Below are 25,353 nucleotides of genomic sequence, written 5' to 3'. Positions count from 1 at the left end.
TTGACATGGCCATGTATGTTAAGCAGAGATCGCCTCTGAATAGACGATATGCCACAGAGTATAGATGAAGTTTTTATTAGACGGTCAGCACAGGGCATCTGCTTTAGGCCTGTGATTCTTTTAGTGATGTATTTCTGCAGCCTTTCCAGCTGTTGCAGATGTCTTGTGAGGTACATACCAAACGGAGCGTTGTACTCTGTAATGGGTCTAATGAGGGATGAGTACAGTGGGACAATAACTTCCTTTTTTCTGGATGAAAAGCCCTTAGTGATGAGGTGTGCTACATAGAAGGATTTCCTGACTGTTGTGGTGATGTGGTTATCGAAGGTGAGACCACTGTCCACCTGTGTCCATAAGTCTCTCATCACACTTTCAGTGTTTAGTGTACTGCCACCTATGTGGTAATTCATGAGTACATGGTTTTTCCCAAAGGGGATAACTATACATTTCTTGGCATTAAGCTTGAGCCCATGGCTCTGGCACCAAGCAAATGTTTCTGTAAGGCCCTTTTGTAGAGTATCCACATCATTTGGGGATTCAATAATGCCTCCCAGTTTGCAGTCATCTGCAAACTTTGTTAGCCAGAGTCCCTTAGTGTTGGCCTGTATGTCAGAGAAGTAGATGCCAAACAAGAGCGGTCCCAGGACTGAACCCTGAGGTACTCCACTTGTCTGGAGCTGAATTTGGAGTCGGCTACTTTTACAGTCTGGGTTCTGTCAGTAAGCCAGTTGGCAACCCATCGAGTAACGTAGGGATTTATGCCCAGCTTAGTAAGTTTATCTATGACTCCAGAGCGGGGGATGGTGTCGAAGGCCTTGGCGAGGTCCAGATAGGCTGTGTGGATCGCCTTACTCTCGACCACATCTCTGGAGACTGATTCGAAGAAGTCAGTCAGGTTCAGGAGTCAAGATCGGCCCTTCACTAACCCAAACCCATTCTTTGTGAGGAAAAGTGTTCTTCTAATGCATAAACTTGTAGGGGGACAGGATAAGTGTGTTGCGTGATTGTCATTAAAACTTTTTTCTCTCTACTGTATGCCTTCAAGACTCTTAGAAACTAGGCCATAGGCCAGGGTCCCTGTAATGTTGTCAGTCCTTTTCCCAGCCACAAGAAGAAAAAGATTATTTGAGTAGCTTCAGTATTCAAGCCAGATTCTTCCTTGAATCGGTCACTAATGGGTGACTTTGCTGTGGCCATCACTTATTCCTCAGACTGCTCAACTTTTTCTCATGGTCCTTCTGATGTTGCTTCTTAAGATGCCACTATGGACTGGAGAGCAGACACACCTTTTGCAGCTGTCCATTTGTACGTTTTTGGGTATTGGAGAATGCCCCTTGCCAGCTTTAGGGAAGGTGGGGGGTGCTCCTTTACTTAGCTGCCATGAGAAGCCTCTTCCCTGGGGTAGATGCTCTTTTACTTAGCTGCCATGAGGAGCCTCTTCCCTGGGGTAAGGACAATATGTTTAGCTGCCTATTTTCTGGGGGGTTTCTATGCTTCTTATGTTTCTTGTTTACAGGAGGAGGAAACTGAATCTTGAAGGGAGCTTGCCCTCAGGTTCCCATTCTGAAAATAAATTGACTTTTCTAACACTATTGTAACACAAGAAGAATCCACTAATTCCTCCAAGCAAAAGACAAAGATACCACTTGTACTATTTGAGAGCTTTCATTCTGTTTAATTCCAATTCAGAACCTCATCAGAAATACAAGAAAACAAGCCCAACAGTTTAAATGCAACCATTAAACATCACATGACAAAAGATCAACCAATCACAATAAAAATAAAGATAAAATGAGTGTAAATATGTAAATAAATCCCATTGGTTGAAAACATTAGTAAAGTCATTTAAAATATAATTTGTGTATTGTTGATAAAAAAATATATCAATTCTAAAATGAATGTATAAACTCTTTTATGCTTATTAAAAACTTTTGAACATTTCAACTGATTTAATATCTTTGCAAATATAAAAATAACATTTAATGCTTATGTAATCATTTAACCCTGGAGCATGATCTGCTTTGAGTCGAACCTGCCAGATAGACTCATGGCATTCACGTAATTTATTGACGTCTCCATTAAAAACATCATAAGTCACACTGTCTACCACTGAAAAGGCAAACTTCCTAAAACTAGCACAGGTTAGAGCATGTTTTTGCCAATGCATTATTTGTATCTTTGTTACATATCGCTAACATGTTCATATATTCTTCTTCCAAGATACCGGATAGTTTTACCAATATAAAAGCTTCCTCACATTTCACAAATAGCAATTTAAACAACAAACTGTGATTTACAGTTGTATCTTTTGTCCTCCCAAATGTTGATGCCTGGAACATTAAGTTGGACAGATAAAGATTTGGAAATAAATCTACACTGTTTACAAAATCCGCACTGAAAGGTGCTGGTTATGCGGTTTTGGAGACTAACATTAGAACGTTGACACTCCAGTATTGATTTAAGGTTAGATGTTACTTTGTAAGAAAAATCTGGTTTGTTCCCTACAGCTCTTGCCAAATCAGAATTACCAACAATAACTCGCCAATTGTCCTTAATAATGTTTTTATTCAAGAGTATATCATTGGCAATACATAAAGGGAAAGACAATCTGAAAGCCATGTGATTGGGGAAACATACACACCTTCAAGGTTAATAACCAATTGGTCTGAAACAGGCCGGAAAGTAATGATAGGCTGGACTTTATCTTTCTTGAGCAATGACACTACATTGTCAATAATACTAAGCCAATCAGAATCATATCCCCAATCTATGAAAACGTTTTTCAGTCTCCCTTTTTCTTCAACGTATATAAAATCCTCTGTAGTCAATCTACTGAGACAAATAAACTGTCCCTTGATCATCCTTCTTTAAATATAATGAGGTTGTAAGCTTTACCGATGTAGGTACTGACTGACAAATGTCTCTTTCCTGAATATTTTGTGGCGAAACGCCAGGACTCAATGTCATAAGACAAAGAAATGTCTAAAAAATTGATTCTCTTCCCAAAGCATCGTGGGTGCCCTGTCACAGGAGAAACAAATCATCGATGTAACGATGATAAAAAAACAATCTTGACAAAGTATCTATGACCTTTAATGGCCTTATTTGTGAAACACTGGGGCAGCAGAGTTTACATTAAACCAGGCTGTTTATCTCTCTCTTTTCTTTCCCAAGCCAAGAAAAACTGGAGAGAAAGATTTCTATACACTTCGGATGTCCACAGGCATCTAATATACTACACTGACAGAAAAAAAGATCTTCATGACTTCTACTGAACTCTTTCATTTGTATTAAGGTAAGAAAACAGGACAACTAGTGCCTAACAGTTTATTTCTTAAGGGTTGTCTCATGCTACTGCTTTTTGTAACTGACATCATAGCAAAACACTTTCAGACAAAGTCAGGACCCATTCTGCCATGACTCTGGATACTTCTATGGCTTTTTGGAAAGGGTTGGATTCTAAAAATATAGCAAAGGCAGCACATTGGTCATCCGTACCCACCTTTTAACAAGTTCTACAAATTTGATTCCTTCTCTGGATCTATAGCAGATTTTGGTTGGACTGTTCTCCGTCAGTTTCTGAATTCTGGTTAATCTTCATCCTCCTGCTCCATCATTACAAAGCTGTGGTATTTGCCCCGTATAGCTTAGGCTACTACAGCAGTAATTAATGATGAACATAGTACCGTTGTTTAAGTAAACGTGCTATAACAGTAAATATTCAAACAGATCACTGCCGCTGCAACCACTCCCGTAACATTTTGCTAATTTTATACCATGGTGTGGGATTTTTATTGTTATGGTCCCATGTGAGCAGGGCTGCGATTCTCGTCTTCTGGGGCAGGAAAGGTCTGATGTTTTGATACCCTTGCCACTGCTCTTGTACTGCTTCTCTTGTGCATGACAGTGGCTAGGGTGTGTGGAAGGTGACCTAAAGCTTTGCAGGCTGGCCTACTGGTCGATCCTTGGCAGGACGTCCCTTATATCATAGACTGCTGCAGTAGTACTCTATTAAAGCATCTACTTTTGTGGTAAGTTTACATGCACAACTGTACTTTTCTAATATGTCCTTTTTTGCCGTGGCTGAAGCTGCAAAGGTTTCATTTTTAGTATTCTGCCGCCACCCAACATAAAGAAGCAGCTTTTCAAATACTTGTAGATTTCATGTGGTTTCTTGGAATAGGGCAAGTCATTGTCCCAGTGAGACAGAATGGGGTTAGGAAGTTCTAGTCCCTGGCTGTTTGCATAACAATGCTCTTAGTACTTTTAGTTTGTTATTGTGTAGTAAATAAAAATGAGAGTAACAAGTAAAAGGGGAGGCACTTCCCAGCAATTTAGATAAGCTGAGTTGGAAACAGAAAATTGCTTTTAAAGAGAACAAGTGTGTGAAATGAGAAGGAGGAGAGATTAAAGAGGTAGAATAGACATACAAGCTACTGAAGCAAGTTACTAGTTAAATTTGTGGTATCAGTTATCAGAACTTTTGTATGCAGCTGTTTACTGTACTGGACACACGTACATGTTTTGTATTCACAAAAGAAGTAGGAGCACCAGGTGAGTGGAAGGGAGACTAATCACTGTTTTTGAAACACAGAAGTACTTGATTAGGCCATAAGTAACGCTATACTTGAGTCTGGTGCTTTTGTTTTAATGTGTTATACTTGTTGATTCTAATGTTTTCATTGCTGTTTATCTAATTTAGGCAATTATATGGCGTTGTGTGTAGAGTCACTCTTAGTGAGGGGAAAAGAGACTGAATAATAAGTCTGTATACTTTGGTTGGCATAAAGATTTAGTACTGTTGTCCCAGCCAAGCTGTTTCTGTACATTAATGTACCCCTTTGGAACTCTCAAGAGTTAATGGTGGGAAAGGACATGTCATTTTCAAAAGTCTATTTTCTAAAAAGTTGTAAACCTTATCTAATTGTAATTTGTAACATTGTCTTTTTTTTACTTACAGATGTTGGAGAGATCCAGTCAAGGCTGTTGGATCACAGGCCAGTTCTTCAAGGAGAACTGCGTTATTTTGTCAAGGAATTTGAAGTGAGTTTCACACAATAATCCTACTTTCCATTCTTATGTCCTTGAAGTAGCTGTATAAACTTTTTTTTTTACAGTGTCATTTTTTTGATATACAGTTTGACTAAAAATAAAAAGATTACATAGAAGTTATTACTTAGTGTGAGTCCTGCCCCCAGCACACCGCTCTCAACCTCTTAGCTCAAGAATCAATTCAAAGTGGTAAGGGATGATGGTAAAGCGGGGGGTAATTCAAGAAATAAGGAAAGAATGGGTTTTTGGACACAGATCCTTAAGGAGAATACCAGCAGTCATATAGAATATTAAATTCATAAAATATTAGAAAGTATACTAGGAACTTGGCCAACATGGGAATGGAGAAAGGAGATTCTGCCAGTTTGGATGACTGCAATTAGGGGTATAGAAAGTATACAAGATGGGGCTGGGATTTACTGGAGGAAGATGGCAAAGGAACCAAGGTATTGAGAACAAATAATTAGAGAAGGAAGGTAATAGAATGAGAAGAGGCCAAGAAGACATTTGGACTGCAGGCAAGTAACTGGCTTCCTTGTCAAGGATTGATATCAGATTATAGACAAAGAGAAAGGGACAGGTGAATCCTAATTGAAAGACCTGTGATGGCTGAATTTTAAATTGAATTTGCTCTTAAAAAATGCTCTTAAAAATGGATAATTAGTAAGGTATATAAAATAATGCGTGATAACTGCAGGAATAAATCAGAGGTAGTCAGAAAATATTAGGAATAGAGATTAGATGTGCAATTCACAAAGAAACAATGGGAAGACATTTGTAAGGCTCCCAAATATTCAACAGAGTTAAGAAGATTTAGGATTTTTGCCTGGATGTGTTTGCATAGATACTTGTATACCCCAAGCAGACTCCAAATAATTTTTCCTCCAGTAGATGGCAAATGTTGGAGGTGTAGTGGTGGGGGGGAGAAGTAACTGTGAGCTTATGTTCTGGGAGTGTAATTAGTTGGCATACTTTCAGAATTCCCTACAGAGTATTCTGATAGGAATACTGGGCTGAGCAAATGAGTGTAACTAAGGAAATTTTTTTTTTTTTAAGTTCGGATACAGGATCTAAATTGCCCTGATATAGTAAGACCTTGTTAAGTTTAATTCTGGTTGCTGCCATGTAAAGCAGTTACTAGAAAATGGAAATCAAAATGTAAACCGACAATACTTGACATAGTGAATATTATAACAGAGATAAAAGAACAGGAGGGTGGGCTCTTTAGAGAAGAGTAGGAGTAGATTACATAAAAAGTGGAAATGTGGGAGCAATACATGCAGGAAAATGTTTTGGAGGAAGAATGAAGTTTAAGAGAAGGTAGGAATTTAATAATTTGTGTAATGCTGCATAAATTATAGGATATATAACAATATATGTGATGTATGATGTTTATAAATGTGAACTTGTTACTATGGTTTGACTTTTATATAAATGTAAGTTTGCCTGTGTCACAAGTGATAATTCAGTAAAGGTGTTTAAAAAAAAGAATAAGGACAAAGCAAAAAAAAAAAAAATGGGGTCAAAGGTCCAAAATCAGGGACGGGTTTTAAATATTCCTAGACAATTGCTAGAATAACAAGCTCTATATTGACATGTATTTTTTGAAGGCTACGAAGTCTGCAAGTCAAATATCTGCCATGATTTAGTGAGAGCAAACCCTAATGATTTGCCAGAAACCTGTAAATTTTGCGATGAACTGACCAAATTGTGAGATAAAATCAGGGACATTCTGCAAAAATAGGGATAGTTGAGAGCTATGTCCCCGCACCATGGATGTAGAGGACTTTACCACTTGCACCCCTGAAAATTATGAACTTTGAGGTCACTGAATTTTGAGAAGAGAGATATTCCTTCCATTAAAAAATTGCCATCAATATCACTATTTCCTGCATGTTTTTTCCCCAAAATGTCACTGACTTTGCACCAGCCATAAATAGTTCATGTATGGAAACAATGCATTTGTTCCCATTGAACTGTTCAGATATTGTAATTTGATAGTTAATCAGATTTGATCACCTATAAGCATTAATGCCATGTAGAGTTTTGATATGTCAACTACCAGTTATAACCTTTTGGTATGTTATTAAGTTATTTGGGTAGAGATTTTAGGACTGGTTTTGTCTGCATTCAAGATGGTGCTGATAGTGAGGTTGAACAGGTGCATCAAGCTGATATGTGATATAAAGCATTTAATTATGCCATTATTTATATAGTATCTGTATGTGTATGTATGTATGTGCAGTTTTTATATACACACACATGTATGTGTGTGTGTGTGTGTGTGTGTGTGTGTGTGTGTGTGTGTATATATATATATATATATATATATATATATATATATATATATATATATATATATATATGGTATACTATGGAAACTTCGAATCAACTTTGGTCGATCGTTTACAATGTCAACCTGAAATGTTGAATCCAAAATTCTGAATAGTAAACCACATCGAGACTGAATGCATCGACCTCCATGTTTCGATGTATTCGACATAGTAGGAGGTGAAGAAATATAATGTCTTTCTTAAGTATAAAAACAAAGAAACGTATAGAAACAGGCTTAAAAATTTGAGGTACATAAAGTAAACCTATTAAACAGAAACACAGCAGTTCATTTTTGTACTGTTTTATGCTGGCATAATTTAGGCTATGATTTTCCCCACCCCCACCCCAGACACAGTTCCATTTGTACTCTGTAAGTATCTAGCATGTTTAGGTATACTCCTGTGGTTGCCAGTATATTGGTTTCTTTATCTGACGTTAACATGCATTTGTATGTATATGTTAATGTTGTGAACTGTGTCTTTAAACTAAGAGATTTAATGTTTCTGTGTTGTGATGTTTTCTGTGGGGGTACTGGTCATTGGCAGCATATGTTTATTTTTATATTGTAATGTGTGTGGAGTGATTTTGTGCCTTTTACTATCTGTTATGTGTAGTAGTTTATTTTTCCGTTGTTTACTTTTTAATTTTTAATTCCTGTACCTTGACTTCCTGCTTCTGGTGATGGCACTTGTGACTATTAACAAGGATATATTTTTAAACTTGTTGGATACTTTTAGCAGTTTCTAAGCAAGTCATCTACAGAAATTTGGCTTTGATCTTAATACTTTAAATGGCATACTGTTCATTGCAGCCATGAATTCTGCTTTACTGTTTCATTTTTGTTCTTTATGTGGCATTATTAATGTTTTTGGGTTTAGGCTGTGTTTGTACTGCTTGTTATAACATTTAGTGATGCACTGTGTTGTTTTTTGTTTTTAGATAAGGTAGCTGTTTGTCTGTGGATGTCTTAGTGATTTATTATTATGTTTTGTCTTTATGGGATGGATCTTGTTTTTGGTGGGCTTTAAGTAGATATACCAGCCCTGTTATTATTTTAGTTTGTCCATCTTTATATCTCTACCTCTGTGTGTGTGTGTGTGTGTGTGTGTGTGTGTGTGTGTGTGTGTGTGTGTGTGTGTGTGTGTGTGTGTGTGTGTGTGTGTGTGTGTGTGTATCTATATATACATACATATATAAATATGTAAATGATATAGAGAGATATATGTGTGTGTGTGTGTGTGTGTGTGTGTGTGTGTGTGTGTGTGTGTGTGTGTGTATACATATGCATAAGATGATGTAAATAGATGTGTTGCTTTAAATGATCAGATTTCATTATGTATTTGGCAAGACAGGATTCCTGTCTGGTTCAGTTAATAGGTCTTCAGTAGACTATTGTGTAATTAAGGGAAGTAGTAAGAGAGAGACTATAACCATCAGTTGAGAGAATTTGTCTGGAGCAGTGGTTTTGGGTAGTGTGATGCATTAAGAAGAATTGCTGTGGACTATGCCAGAGGATACCTGAATATCTTGCTTGAAACTAGTCCAGAGAGTGGACTATGCCAGAGGATACCTGAATATCTTGCTTGAAACTAGTCCAGAGAGCAACGACTTTACCTGGATGTATCTGTGTGTGTTGTGATCATAATCCCTACTCCAGAATCAAATTACTGCACTTTTTCTGAACAACTGTGTCCCTTTGTTTGTGGTGCTCTAGGAATTTCAGTTAAAGAAAGTACTTTGTATTTTATCTTTTGGGGTAAAATTACAGAAGGTTAATTTTATTCATTGCACTTGTCTAAGAAGAGTCTGCACTACTGACTTTTTTGTTCAGTTATACCAACACACACAAGCATACATAGACGCACACAATGTTCATCATTCCCACTTCTTTAGTAGCCAGCTTCCCAAAGCTTTATGTATCCCTCACCTTCACTCTGACTCCTGACTGGCTAGCTCCAAGAAGAGAAATCAGCAGTCAGAGTGAATATTTCTTTAGTACTTTCTTGCCACCTTGAAGAGAAGCATCTCTGGGGCTTCACAGGAACAGCAATCAGCTAAGAGCTTCACTTCCACTTTGGGGAGCCCCCTCCAGATAAGAAATTATTGCCTTTTTAAGAAAATATTATTTATTTTTTGTCTGACTAAAAGCATTTTTTCCCATTTAAGAAATCTTTCTTTTTTCAGTATTGGAAATTTCTTGTCAGTGACCACTATTTTTAGCTACTGTTGTTATTTGACAAATTAGGGGCTGATTTTGTGAAAATATATGTACTGCTTGTGTACATTTTTATTTTTGTGGCTAGAAGTTGTATTTGGGGATGTCACTGATGTGATTTTCATTGTAGTAGTTATGTTTACTTTGTGACAACCTCCCTACAATTTTTCTTTGTGTAATTTAACTTGTTAAAGGAAATGCTGACAGGGAACTCAAGTGCTGCTTGTATGTTTACTTTGCGTATGGGCTGGGACAAGTGTAAGTGTACTACTTTATGTACACTAGATAGTGACTTCTCTTGGGAACAAGTCACTCCAGCAACTCTTACCACTTTTAGCATCTCTTCCTTGTATACAGCACAGATATACTTTCAATAGTCCTATTTATCCACTCTCACTGCTCCTAGAAAAAAAGCACTTGCCAAAGAGCCTTGTCATTGCTGCATAGGTTCATAGGTTCATAGGTTCATAGGTTAGTACTAAGCTAACTGCCCTTGTGGGCCATTTTATTTTAAGCCCCCAATTACCCATGAGAGAGAATCAAACCCTGCACCTTCTGCTTGCAAGGTGAACACCTTAACCATTATGCCAACCTCCCAACCCCTTAGCTACTCCTTAGCCTATAGTGGGTGAACCTGTAGTGGCCATTGGTTGTTCCTCAGACCATTCACTTACCTCTCTAGCTTCTTTAGATGTAGATCTTTCAGCCACCATGAAGTGGAGGTCGGCTTCATCCTCTTCTTCTTTTCCAGTGTCCAATAAAGGCATGCGAGACCCATCTTCTTTAGGGCTAGAAAACACTCTGAGGATTCTTCTGGGAGAAGCCGAGGCAAGAGACCGTTAAGACTTGTAAGATGTCTTCTTTCACAGGGACTCCTATACAGACAAAGGTTAAACATTGTTTATCTCAACAAGTAATTATAGTTAAGAAAGATGATTTTCATGCATTACAAGCTATGAATCTTGAAGTCTAGAAGCCATTATAGAAAGACATTCCAGAAAAAACAGGGTCTGATGATGACTCAGATAGGTGGCTTCTCCTACAAATTCTCAAGCCCAACTCTCAGATTGTGAGGAAAATCTTAATTCTTTCCCTGTTGTAGAGGAGCTGTCTTTCAATCAGACTATTGCAGGGATAAGTGAGGTACTTTTATGAGAAAAAATTGATGTTACCCTGAACTGAGGAGATGGTATGAGGTGTTACCCTGAACTGAGGAGATGGTATGATGTGTTACCAATAGACAGTCATCATTCTATACCCATTTCTCACTTACCGCCAGCCCTGGAGGATGTGTTGAATGCTGCCTGTAGTCATCCTGATACTCTGGCATCTGTCCCTGAGAGTGCAGATAAAATGTGTAGGATGCCTCAGACTAATACATTTCTTTTCTGTCACCATTTATCAGACCCATCAGTAATATCCACTGCTTTACCTGCTGGCTGTTAGCTGCTATTGGACACTAACCCTTCTCCTGGCGATAAGGAAAACAAAGTGTTGGACAACATAGGTCAGAGAATGTTTTCTTCCACTTTACCTTTCAGAATTCAGTTATCAGGCATACATGTGGAAGTTATGCTTTTTTGTATGGATGGCTTGAGAGAATTGGCTACCTCTTTTCCAAAAGCAGAAATTGTATTTTATTTATTTATTTATTTATGTGGGATTACATCAAGGATCAGCTCTGAGCCCTTTTGTATCTTCAGTGGTGATGGACAGGTTGACAGATGAGATCAGACAGGAGGCCCCATGGACTATGATGTTTGCAGATGACATTGTGATATGTAGTGAGAGTAGGGACCAGGTTGAGGAGACCCTGGGGAGGTGGAGATATGCCTTAGAGAGGAGAGGAATGAAGGTCAGCAGGGCTAAAACAGAATATATGTGTGTAAATGAGAGAGGGTAGAGGAATGGTGAGGATGCAGGGAGTAGAGTTGGTAAAGGTGGATGAGTTTTAAGTACTTGGGATCAGCAGTTCAGATTAATGGTGAGTGTGGAAGAGAGGTGAAGAAGAGAGTACAGGCAGGGCGGAATGGGTGGAGAAGAGTGTCAGGAGTGATTTGTGATAGACGGGTACCAGTAAGAGTGAAAGGGAAGATCTACAAGAGGGTAGTGAGACCAGCTATGTTATATGGGTTGGAGACAGTGGCATTGATGAAAAGGCAGGAGTCAGAGCTGGATGTGGCAGAGTTAAAGTTGTTAAGATTTGCACTGGGTGTGACTAGGATGGACAGGTACTTGGGATCAGCAGTTCAGATTAATGGTGAGTGTGGAAGAGAGGTGAAGAAGAGAGTACAGGCAGGGTGGAATGGGTGGAGAAGAGTGTCAGGAGTGATTTGTGATAGACGGGTACCAGTAAGAGTGAAAGGGAAGGTCTACAAGAGGGTAGTGAGACCAGCTATGTTATATGGGTTGGAGACAGTGGCATTGACGAAAAGGCAGGAGTCAGAGCTGGATGTGGCAGAGTTAAAGTTGTTAAGATTTGCACTGGGTGTGACTAGGATGGACAGGATTAGGAATCAGTATATTAGAGGGTCAGCTCAGGTTGGACAGTTTGGAGACAAATCAAGAGAGGCAAGATTGCGTTGGTTTGGACATGTGCTGAGGAGGGATGCTGGGTATATTGGGAAAAGGATGCTAAGGATGGAGCTGCCAGATGAGAGGAAAAGAGGAAGGCCTAAGATCAGGTTTATGGATGTGGTGAGAGAGGACATGCAGGTGGTTGGTGTGAAAGAACACGATGCAGAGGACAGGAATTTAAGAATTTTCTTGTCCCTCAATACAACTCTTTTACGCCTTCCTCTTCCATTAAAAAGCCAAATAAGCAAAACCAGTCATATTCTGGCAAACAAGGAGATAAAAAGAGTTCACCAGAGGGAAATAATAACATGAAACGGCAGTCCTTTCAGAAAAAGGGACAGATCCACAGTACAGAATGACTGTGTCTGCATTCTTTACTACCCCCATCTCCTTTGTCCAATTTTTTCACAAACTTGTCCCAGAAGCTGCTCCTCAATATTCCCCTTTGACAAAAGATTGTCTCAAACTCATGCTGTTAAAAGTAGTGGAGGGTTACAGATGCCACTGGATGCAAAAACCTCCTTTCATGGGAATTCTTCACCACCTTTCTAACCAAACAGAATAATTCCTTAGGGTCTTCAGTCTTTATAAGCCTGTATAATTCTTCTTCTTTCGGCTTTTCACGGTTAGGGGTCGCCTCAGCGGATCACCTGTCTTCTCATGATTGGCAGAGGAGTTTTATTGCCAGCCCGGCGCCAACCTTCCACAGAAGGCACACACATGCACACACTCACACCTAGGGCCAATTTAGAGTGTCCAATCCACCTACAATTACTACATTTTATTTGAGCTTCTATATCTTTAGTTTCTATTCCATGCACACTCGTGAAATTTAGTTACTGCCACCCATACCTGTGGTTTCTCCTACCTTAGCCTGCTGGCTTGTGGAGATAGTTTTTTTTTTTTTTATTTCGCCACACTGGAAAGTGGGCGCATCGTGCTCCATTCGCCCTCCGCTTTGCTCCGAGGTCACTCTGCTCCCATACCCTGCCCCCATTCCCACCCACCCCCACTTATATTACATTTATACTTCCTGTAACCCCTCCTTCTGCCCACCTGACCAATACCATTTCTAGGTTCATTAAACTCCCCTCCCCCTGCCCTACCACTTGCTCTCATATAGCAAAACACCTCTACTTTTACTACTTACAACCAGTCTCAAATCCCTATAACTCTGTTATGTACCACATATTGAGTCTTACTAATCTTATTTCTTCTGACTACTGTGCTACCCCTACTATCCCTCTCCACCACCACTCACTTTAGAATAAAAGCATCTCCTCCAACATCCACAACACTAACTACTCTTACACAACATAACTTACAAAGTTACTCCCATCTCACCATCCCTATTAGTAAACAGCACCCTATGCCCACCCAAACCACATATCACCCTCACTAATTCCAAACTGAAAGTAACACAACATTACCCACTACTACCTAAAATAAAAGCACTACAGCTCCAGACATTACTACATCCCCTCCTAGTAATACCTCATTGTGGAGATGTCCACCACAATCATGGACCAGATAACCTACCAAAATATATTTATTCCCCTAAAGCCCAGGATTTATTCTTTGTAACAATCAATAAGCGAAGCCTCTGTAACAAACTTACAGAATTCCAGTCTTGGCTATGTCACCATTCACCTGATATATTAGCAATAACTGAAACCTGGCTTAAAACACATATATTTGACTCTGAAATCCTTTCACCAGGCTATAACATTCTTCTCAATGACAGAAACCATAAAAAGGAGGAGGTGTAGCCCTAGTTTATAAGGACTCCTTAACAATAAATATACACCCAAAACCAGTCCCCGCTTTCAATAATATGGAAATCCTAATAACCTTCCTCCATATAAACCCTAACAAACAACTCTGTATTATCACCATCTACATCCCCCCAGTCTAAACATCCCCCACATAGAAGACTTCCTAAGTTGGATTAACTAAAATATCTCCCAGGGAACTATCATACTAAGGGACACTAACATCAGCTGGCAAAACCTAACCTCCAAAGCTCCTGATATTAGCATTAATCTCTATAGTTTTACACAGCCTATTGCAGACCCTACATGTGCACTAAACACCCGAGCCGAAGCTACACTAGATTGGATACTTGTATCCCACCCTCACTACTACACCAGTACCGGTACCCTCCCAAATACTTTGTGACCACCTACCTGCATTCACCCGTACATCCCCAAACCCCACACATATAAATCTATCAGGAACCTTGCCAACTTTAACCAAAACATATTTATCAATACCCTTCAAGCTCAAAACTGGTCCCCACTAAAATCATTACCCCTAGATGACACTGTACATGATTTCAATAATATCTTTCTTAATACATTAAATAGCCAAGCAGCTCTTTGTATAAAGCGAACAAAACAAAACCATGCCCCCTGGTTAACTAAGCGTACCAAACAGACCCTCCTATCTAGTGACAAAACCTGGAAAATGTAGAACTATAGGAAATGAACAAAACTTCAAAAAACTTAGAAATACTGCAAAAAAATTATCATAACTGATAAGAAATCCTACTTCACCTCACAACTATCCTCCCAAAGTAATAATCCAAAGAAATTCTGGAAATCTATATCCTCCCTTCTTAATCCAGGCAACATTCAACCCCATCACCCTCTCCAGACAAAGACCCATAGCAGATAGCACAAATATTTAACACCCATTCCATTGAAACCATCTGAAAACTAAGCAAGGATCCATCCTCAAAAACCAACCCTAATATCAGAAGTACCACACAAACAGACCCCATATCCACCTCTATACACACTACAGCCCCCTCTAATAGTATACCACCCTTCTCTCTACAACCTGTACCCACTTCCCTAATTCTAAAACTGCTAACCAAACTAAAGCCCTGCTCACTCTCCGATGATAACTTACCACCAGAATACTACAACTTGCAGCCAGAGCTATAGCTTATCCTGTTAGTATTCTCATTAACTGTTCCATCGCTGAATCTTACGTTCCTCAGCTACGGAAAAAATCCATTATTACCCCCACTACATAAAGGGGGAAATGCTTGTGATCTCTCAAACTACCGGCCAATCTCCATTCTTTTCCCCACTATCTAAAATCGTGGAAAAATTTATACAAACCCAACTACTAAATCACCTCATTAACAACAACCTCCTGGCTCCCACTCAACATGGCTACCGCCCTGGATATACCACAACTACAGCCGTACACTCCTTCACTGATACTGTGAGTAAAGCTCTTGATGCTGGCCTATCAACCTCTGTACTCCTTTTGGACCTATCAAAAGCTTTTGACACAGTATCACACCCTAAGCTATTACAACATTTGAGATACTTGGATGCTGTCAAAATGTGGTAACCTGGTTCTCCTCTTACCTAAATGACAGACAGCAGTCAGTCAGATGGCAAAACCCGCAATCAGAATACCTGGCAAACAACACAGGTGTTCCCCAAGGGTCCATTTTAGGACCATTACTCTTTAATATATTCATTAATGATCTAAATAAAGCCACCCAACAGAGCATATTGATTCAATATGCTGATGATTCAACTATCATCTCCTCCTCCAACAACTTCACTAACCTCCATAAGATCACCCAAGATACTTTCTCCTCCATAGAAACCTGGCTAAGCGATGCCCAATTAATGCTGGACCCCCAAAAAACTAAACACTTACTATTTTCATCAAAACCCCCAGCTATAGAATTCAAGGTATTTTCACATAACAAAACGAAAATATAACAGGTGAAATACACACAAATTTTAGGAATAACAATTGATGACAAAGTCTCCTTTGAGTAACATATACTCAATACAGTAAAGAAAACCCATTTCACACTAGGCAAACTATACCAACATAAACTCTACCTCGACAAACAAACTAAGATAAAACTACCTAATACCTTGCTTATCCCATCCCTCATGTATGGAAGCCCGATTTTCACCAATTTCCATGCATCCCTCAATCATAAGCTAGAATTGTACTACTGCAAGATAGCAAAATTAACCTCTAGCATACCCAACCTCTCTCACCACTGCAACGCTATCTCAAAGCTGTCCTGGCTAGAATTTCACCACTGTTTCTACTATACTCTGTTAACTTTTGCCCATAAACTAATCTTCCAACCAAATAGCTGTCCAGCACTCCAGTCCATCTTATGCACATACACCCCTACCCAAACCCTCCGCTTCTCAGGAAGAACCCTTCTAAATGTAGCTAACCCAATAAGAGAGCAGGACAATGCCTATATTCTCAATAGTATGGCCATACTATGGAATAGCCTCCCTCATCTATCACTCAGCTTGACTCCCTAGTTAAAACTGCATTAAAAACCTACTTTTTAAACAATCCAAGTTGTACCTGTGAAATACAGTATAAACCCAAACCCCCTTAACTTCAATAACGTAAACTACTCAACCCTATCTGATACTTTATCTGTAAGCAATATGACACACTCTTCTGATGCAGTATTTTATAATATGTATAAACTATACTAGGGTCATTGATTACTGTCATGTGGATTGAATACATTTTCTGTAATTATAATGTTTATATGTTAGTACCATTTGCATATCTCGATCTTTGTACTGTTTCTTTACTGGTTTCTTATATATTAATAACTGTGGAACTTTTCTCCCCGGGCCTCCACTGAAAATGGGTTCCTGACCCAGTGGACTTTCCCAGTCAACAAATGTCAATAAATAAATGAGTAAATGTTTACTCCCAAGGAATCCTAGAACTAGTGTCTCTAAGTCAAAGGGGCAAAGGCTTCTATTCTAGAATGTTTCTGGTGCCAAAAAAAGAGGCATCTTAGAGACCAGTACTAGATCTTTCATTCCTCAATCTGTATGTGAAATTACCAAAATTCAAAAATGTTGACTTTACAGAACCTGTTACCCCTCATACCTCCCACAAGTTACATGGTAACACTGTATTTAAAATATGGTTATTATCATATTCCCGGAGCCACAGGCTTCAGGAAATTTCGAAGGTTCTCTGTTTCTGGGTCACATTATTAGTTCTCTGCATTACCCTTTGGATTATATACAGCTGCAAGGGTGTTCATGAAATATTTAGCCTCAGTCATAACTTTGTTCAGACTGCGTGATATTCAGAGTTTTCCTTATTTATATGACTTGCTTGTTTTTGCAGAGTCTTTATCCAGATGAATCTGGGTTATTTGTCTTCTGAGTAGTCTGGACTTCTAGATAGTGTTGCAAATCCTCCTTGACTCTATTTCACAGGATCATGTTTTTCATCTGCCTTCTTGGTACTTCTTTTCAAAAGATCTTTCTGACAAGAGGAAATTCTAAAGGAGGCAAGAAAACCTGCTACTAGAAAATCATGTATTGGTAAGTGGAAGTGATTTTCAATATGGTACATAGCCAATAATCAGGTGCCCATCAGGGACTTTGTACCATTGGTGCTCAAATATTTGTGTGAGTTATTTTCCTCAGGCCTTTCAATTCCTCTATATAAAAGTTCATCTTGTGGTCTTTTCCTCATACACAGGTTGCTCCTCCTCCTTGGGATCTTATCTTTCTGCTGGAGAAGTTGACCTTGTCACTTTTGGAACCTCCTCATCAAGCTAATTTAAGGCTCTTGACTTGGTAAACTGCACTTATCATTGCTCTGACATCTGCAAGTAGAGTACCTGAGTTGTAAGCTCTCATGATGGGTGAACTTTGCCTCATATCTGCAGAGATAGAGTCAGATTAAAAACAGACCTCTGTTTTATGCACAAAGTAGTTTCAGAGTTTCCTCAGAATTAAGCCATCAGTTTCTCAGATTTCTAACTAGAACCTGAAAACCAGGGAGAAAAGATTCTGCATACTCTAAATGTGCATAGGCAGCGCAGGTTCTGTTGTGACAGTGCCAAGTCCTTTAAAAAAGCCAATGAGGTATTTATTTCTTGTCAGGTAACTAAAATGCAACATCCTGTGTCTAAAAAGACAATTTCCAAGTGGTTGCCCTCAACTGTTGTTATTTTCAACATGGTAACAATATCAAGGCGCATTCTACCAGAGCCTTATCTTCTTCATTGGCATACTGGAAGGGGATGGACTCTTGAAGTATTCCACAGGCAGCTACATGTTCCTCTTGTACATACCTTTACAAAGCATTACAAATTTGATTCCTCTTCAGGGTTCCAGGGTGAGCTTTGCTAGGATCATTCTCCAGGGTCTCCTGGATCTGTTTCCTTCCTCCTCCCAGGTTGGATGGATTTTGATAATCAAACTGTATAGCCTAGAGGCCAGTGCAGTAGTAGGAATGATGAATGTAGTATAGTTGTGTAAGTTGCACTTAGCCATAATGGTAGTTGTTTGAATTAGCTCCTGTTGCAGTAGCCGCACCCACCCTCCACCCCCTACTCTTGTATGTAGTTGTAGTTGAGGTATAAAGTGGGGTTCCTTGTCTTTCTATATGTTTCTTTGTTAGTATCTTGTATTTGTGATGGTTAGACTCTTCTCACTCTTTCTATGGGCAAGAATGTCCTGAAGAAATTTTCACTCTGATTGTTGATTACCCTCCTTGGGGATAACCAGTCAGTAGCCAGAGTGAAGATGTGGGGGGAGAGCCAGAATTTTGTGAAGCTGGTCAGTTTCCTCGTCAGGAAAACAACCCATATAGCCTAACGGCTACTGCAGCAGTGATGAATTCATACATCTACTGTTATAGGTTAAGTGCAACTTAAACAACTGTTCTTTGTACATTATTTGTGTGATTCACTATCCAATGACCTGTCTTAATCCTCTGTCAAGGTTCATTTGTCAACCTGTTTCATCATGTCTGCCCATGGATCATTGTCTTTCAATGCAGTCTCGCGTGAAAATGTTTTAGAAAAGGGTTTTGCATACAAATCCTCCTAGAAAACAGGTGGCTCCTCCTTGGGATCTTAATTTTGTGTTAGAAAGCTTACTCTTTCTCCATTTGAAGCAGCTTATCAGGCTAACTTGTGGTTCTTGACATGGAAACAGTCTTATTTATTGCTCTGATATTTGCAAGAAGTGTATCTGGATTGCAAGCTCTTACGGTGGGTCAACCTTATCTCATGTTCTACAAAAACAGTGTTCTTTAAGAACTAATCCTTCATTGTCTAAAGCAGTATCTGAGTTTACCTTAAGCCAAGATATCCATCTCCCTGTTTTCCATACTTTGAATGTTCACAGACAGCTCTGGTACTGTGTTGACAGAACAGAATTTTTCAAAACCTCTGATCAGTCATTCATTTCTTGTGAATAAGAAACAAAAGGACAACCTTTGTCAAAGCAGACCATTTCCAAATGGCTGTCTCATATAATTACCTTCTGAAGGTAAAGGTAACCAGTTGCTGATCAGAGTTAACAACTAAGCAACCGACCATGGGCAGGAAGCAGATCAGAGACGAGTTTGTGAGGACTTGGGTCCAGGATCCAGGATATTACTGCTTGTGATAGGGTTATGGACAATTTAATCCAGGGAAATCTCCTTCTCCCAATCTAAGAAACATATATACTCATCGTTAGAAGTACTCCAGTCTATGGTGGGGTAGTTACAGTCACTGAAGTTTAAAGGAATGCCCGAAACATGTAATCCATTGGGGCCATGGAAGGGGACAGGTAACAAGCTATAAGCTGAAAAGTCCAACTTGCCTAGTATAATCTGGAGTTCATTGAGCTCAGTGGGAGGCTCATTGTGTATCATTTTGGAAGATTTGAAATCCCTGGTGAAAATTGTGACCTCCATCATTATCTGCGTGCTTGAAGGCATTATAGGCACAGAACCCAAGTGTAGACTGGATGCTCTCATACATTAGGCCCATGTCTCAGACACTTCTTCAGAAACATGGACACTTTCCAGATGCAGACGTGCCTCCAGATCAGGCAGTTTGTTATTAAGACTCTTGGCATTTAGAAGGCTACATTGATGTCTAATTTATGAATTGGTTTGTCATTTAGGTTTGGATGTTCATTAGATGAACTCTGCCTAAAAAGGCACAATAGCTGTAGGAAAGGCTTTGGGGTAGCATGCCAAAGCTCTTGAACAAGAGATGTAGATTTTACTTGTCAAAGCAAGTAGGATTGTCAATCATCTTACCCCAGAAATACATATACTGCACCCCCCATAACACCAACTACTTGACCAGTTGTTGAAACCATTTTTTTATTGATTCTAGGCGTCATTCTTGGTGAGGGGAGAGTACCACTCAAGACGAGAGTCATATCCTTGTTGGAAATATGTGTAGTAATTTCTAGCAAGTCTTTATGAATGTCTTTCAAGGGTTTTATTGCCAGACCGTTCACTCCAGCATGGACTATGATCTTGTCATAGTTGTACTCACTGGAGGAGAGGGTTTTAAGGGCTCTTGAAATGGTAAGCAATCCTGATTCTCGAGAGATAGATGATCGTAATTGTGTTCTTCTTCAGCTTGGTGAGTATGGAATTAGTGTACCTTGCAATAAAATCACCAGTTACCAGGATGTTTTCAGAACATGATTTATTATTGCAAGGTTCAGTTGTGCGCTGTTTGTGGCATGTTGATGAAAGGGTACATGTAGTAGATGTATTTGTGGGATTTGTTGCTGCCTTCTACTTTGAATTCTAGGAAGCATAGATAGTGATTTCTTAATTGCATCAGAGTATAACTGGTCAATGCTTATAGTATGAGGCTGTTGCATTTATGTGGGGGGGGGGGGGTGAAACAGTATGATGCTTACTACATGCATGAGATTTCAGTAGGGCTACCTCCAAATTACCTTTTGTGCTTTCAGCTTTTACAAATGGTATGGAATTGATCTGGTTGAGCAAGAGTATGTTTTCAGTGGGCATCTGGAAGTTATTACACTGCCTTAAGATACCAAGTGATAGAAGGTTGGCAATGGGAGGAAGGGTAGACTGCTGTCTCTTCATGCTGCCCAGTGCTATTATGTGTAAGAACTTGTGGAGGGGATATTTTGTAGTCCAGCTGAATTCATAGGAGATGGCAGTGAAAAGGCCTGTGCGCAGGTAGCAACTTTGTGCCAGTCCACTCAGTTGCACTCAGATTAGGACAAACCATTAAAGCAGAGACTGGCTGATACCAGTCATGTAGGAGAGAAGTGAAATAGGATTTCTCTCAATAATGATTAAGGGAAAAACTTGCACACACAAAACAATATCCATCTACAACTACGCAAGCTGTGCGCTCAGTGCAGCTGATTTGAGTACAAAGTAAGGCAGTAAGAAGTAAATAAAGACTAGTGAAAAGTGGTTTCAAATTTAACCAGTTAGTGTTAGACTACCTAGAAATACACAAACTATGACTTCAATCCTCACACCATGCCTGAACTAAGAAAGGAGTAAACAATGCAAACAGTTAACTAAGTGGAGAAGTGCAGGATTAGCTAAATGAATTTAAGTGTAATGAAAATAATGCAGAAAAGTGCAAAACTATTTTCCCTGAGAGTTAAATATCGAGTATCAAACATTCAAGTCTCTGAAGGAGCAGAGCAGTGTAGCTTTCTGAAGTCTTTGATAAAAAACAGCAAGAGTACACTGATGTTTACCACGGTGGTGGTGCTGTGGTAGCGTTGTCGCCTCACAGTAAGATGCTGTTCGGTTCGATTCTCAGCTAGAGCGTCTTCTGCTTGGAGACATGTGTGAATGGTCGTATCTTCGTTGAAGGTTGTGCGTCAGGGCTGGTAACTTAGCACGTAAAAATCAACTACCAATCATTAGCGGACCGGAGTTCCGCTGTGGCGACCCCTAACCGGGAAAAGCCGAAAGACACAACAACAAGAGTACACAGATGGTCTCTGTATAAATTAGACAGTAAAAGCTAAAGAACAATGAAAAACAGCAGTATATTTGAACAGATAGTCCTTGGTTACCCAGAATGTCCACAGTCAGTGTACACTTATCACATAAATCTGTACTGCTTCAAGATGGCTCTCACACCAGGCTTGATCTAAGCTAGACGTAAACAATGCATATGGTGAACTAAGTTGAGGAAGGAGTCAAAACAATAGAAGCTCCATAAGATTAGCTACATGAATTAAAATTCAGTGTAAATAAAGCTGAAAAATACAAAGACAACTTCCTTAGGTTTCTGTGGAGTACCAAACATTCAAAACAACTTGTAATATCGTGAGCAGGGGCAGAACATCCTTTGCTAAAAAAAAAAAACAAAATGTAGCATCTCTCCATACTCTTTCTTTCCTGGTGGGTAATACTGCATATATCCAGAGTACATCTGAAGTGAGTTGTCATTACATCAGAAGTAAAAATCATCTACATTTCTCTAGTAATGGGAACTTTTTTTTTAATCACTGAATGTATGAAACCATCAAAACTACCTACACTGACTTGGGAGTTGGGGGGGTAATTTTTCAGTACCGAGCTGCGTTTAAATCCTTATAGATAGAATAGCAGGCTTGAGTGTATTTTATACCCGAGAATCAAAGTATAATTCCTCGAAAGATTTGCTAATTGTCAAACTGGGATCTAAATTTTAGATATTCAAACTTATGCACAGTTGTTTCGAATCATTTCATTGTGAAAGTCTGGTAATGATGCATTATACTCTTTTTTATTGTCTTTTTTCCCCGATGGGTATGTATATATTGTTTCTAGACAGAATGTTTTGCATAGAGTTGTCACGTCAACGTAAGTAAATATTGTATTTTTTTCCTGATTTTACTTTGGATTGATTGATTTATTCATTCTTTGGCACTTTGTCCCCATTGTCTGCTGATTGTCTGTCCCCTACCAGCCAATTGACCCATTCCCTTCCCACTGCCTGGGGCAAGACTTGACCAGTAAGAGTCATTGTGGAGACAGTCATCAGCGGTGGTTCACATTTTTGTGTTTTCTCCCTGGCCATAACTGATGTTCACCAAGCTAGATGCCTGGGACAGGTGAACAATAGGCCATCAGTGGAAGATGCCCCCTCACTTCTGCAAGGGGTACTTCCCCCCAAGCAGCCCTACCTGTCCCCTTGCAGCATGACCTGTGGTCTCCGTGGTCTCCTCCAAGGAAATCGCATTGCCCAGTGTGTTATGAGTGCAAGCAATCCCAGCAATCCCCTTCTACTTCCTGGGAGAAGCAAGCAGGCTATGTCCACTCATCGTTCTCCATGCTTGGCTCTTCCAGTACAGGTCCACTCGGTGAACCTTGGTTGCATAAGCCACAGTCGCATCATCCCTGTGCACCATAGAGACTGTCTTGGGTTTACATTTACTGCATCAGCACCAAAAAATGGGTAATAGGTTATATCATTTTTGATAGCAGGTTAGTTTAGGTCACTTTTTGGTAACTAAGGGCTTATTAGAAGGTATCATTACCCTGATAGTAAGGCCTTATCCCTTGAAAATCAATGACATAGTTATTGTTCAGGTTGCTGTGGTTGCCTGTGGTAAATCTGAGAACAGCTGTTGTCTTGAGCCTGGGATTGTTAATGACCCCATAATCAAATGATTTATAAAGGATGCAATGTAGGCATATCTAAAGTGCAATCCAGTAGATCATTCCATTGTTTCTCATTTGAGAATCCTTTAAGGCATAATTACATGCAATGTGTGATAAAGCAAAAGCCTGTTTGTGTGCTATAATAGACATAATTTTCAGGAGCTTGGAAATGAAAGCGCATTTTCATAATGCCCATTATTTGTTATAAGTTTCTAAAATAGTCTTATGTTTAGATCAAGGTCTTGCATTCTGTACAATGAATGATCCACTTCTCTTTGTTGTCTTGCAGCTAAGCAACATACACAGCTTCACTAACATTAGAACTAAGAATTGAAATCTCCACCAACCTGTAAGTAAAACACACTAGAGCTATAGATATGTTACCCAAAGTTTACACCATCTCTAGAAATAAACTACCCTTATATGTTACTCAGAGAGACACCCTCATCTCCTTCACAACTAACCTGGATGATTGGATGAACAGCCACAAATTCATCACCAAATGTGCCTGTTCTGCCTTTATAAAGCAGGAGGTACATTATAATAGCATGTATCTGCAAGGTACAAAAGCTTCTGTGACTTACTTGTCTTGTAATTGCTGTCTTCCTATTAAGCAATATGTATGTAAAAAAGATAATGCAGAAACATGATCACTGTGCAGATGTCTGCTTTTTCTATATCTAGTGCCGTTTTGCCAGTATGGGAAATGGAATCATGAAAACTTCTGGCAGTGAAAATGAAATGCAGCAATAGAAACTGTTCACCATAAACTTAAAATTGATGTCTAGATGAAACACTATGAAACTGTAAAAGACATATAAATGTACCTCTTGATAACAATACAGCAGTGATCAGCTACTCAAACCACTGCCTGGCTGTGTCTGTGTAATGCTGTCATGACAACACCTGTTGGTCAAACCAGAGCAGCAAAGACTTGCGAGCATAGCCGGCCTTAGGCATAGGCCAACTAGGCGGCTGCCTAGGGTGCCGCTCTAGCAGGGGTGCTTTTCTAGTATTTATTTGATGTAGGTAGACCAGGATGGGGGCACCAGGTGGTGGTGGGGCACCATGGAGCCCTTTTGCCTAAGGCACTAGTTGACCTAAGGCCGCTCCTGCTTGCGAGTGTATTAATTCTTGCAAAATTTAAGTCTGAAGCAGTGCTATTAAGTTAATGCTACAGACTTGCCAGTTTGCATTAAAATAATTATTCAGCAGCTGATGCTAAGAATGTAACGTCTGGTCTGTGGATGAAGTTAGTTAACGTGATCGCGTAATACTCGCAGTTGCAGTAATGGCAACTCATTAAAATGTTAAATAAAATCATACATATCCAATATCCATATTTTTGCGTAACAGTCTTCATTTCAATACTTGCCATGCTCCCCTTAAACATGTTTTCTGGTAAATAAATTTGGATTAAACAAATTAAATTAAATTATGCCAGATATCAGAGTTTCAAAGTAAATTGAAAGTAAATTGACACTGTGGGTGGGAATAAACATGACTTAAAGTGGGTGTTAATTTTCAACACTGGGGTTGTCCCTTTAACCCCTCTCTTCACTGAACTAATTTAAGTTCCACACGTGATAGCAGAATTTTTATTTTTTTTTTAATTGTTGAAGCCAGCCTGATGCTATAAAAGTGGGAAGGTGCTTCCCTCTTCCCTTCGCCCTATGGTTTTGTTATTTTGTGATCTTCTCAGTGCCCTCCCACTGAGAGACAGGCTGCCAAGAAATTTGCAA

General features: G+C 39.4%; 1 protein-coding gene across 1 annotated transcript in view; it reads left to right on the top strand.

The window, feature by feature from the left end:
- Window positions 1–25,353, top strand: part of BLOC1S5 (biogenesis of lysosomal organelles complex 1 subunit 5) — a 250,465-nt gene that overhangs the window by 12,272 nt on the left and 212,840 nt on the right. Inside the window, exon 2 of the mRNA XM_044065420.1 lies at window positions 4,961–5,043. Coding sequence (XP_043921355.1) covers window positions 4,961–5,043 — 83 coding nt within the window. The remainder of the gene's footprint in view (window positions 1–4,960; window positions 5,044–25,353) is intronic.

This window comes from Protopterus annectens, chromosome 3.part0, assembly GCF_019279795.1.
Source record: "Protopterus annectens isolate FY-2018-M chromosome 3.part0, PAN1.0, whole genome shotgun sequence".
NCBI classification, from domain to species: Eukaryota; Metazoa; Chordata; order Ceratodontiformes; family Protopteridae; genus Protopterus; species Protopterus annectens.
Note: the sequence above shows the minus strand (reverse complement) of the source record. Positions and strands in the feature narration are given on the sequence as shown.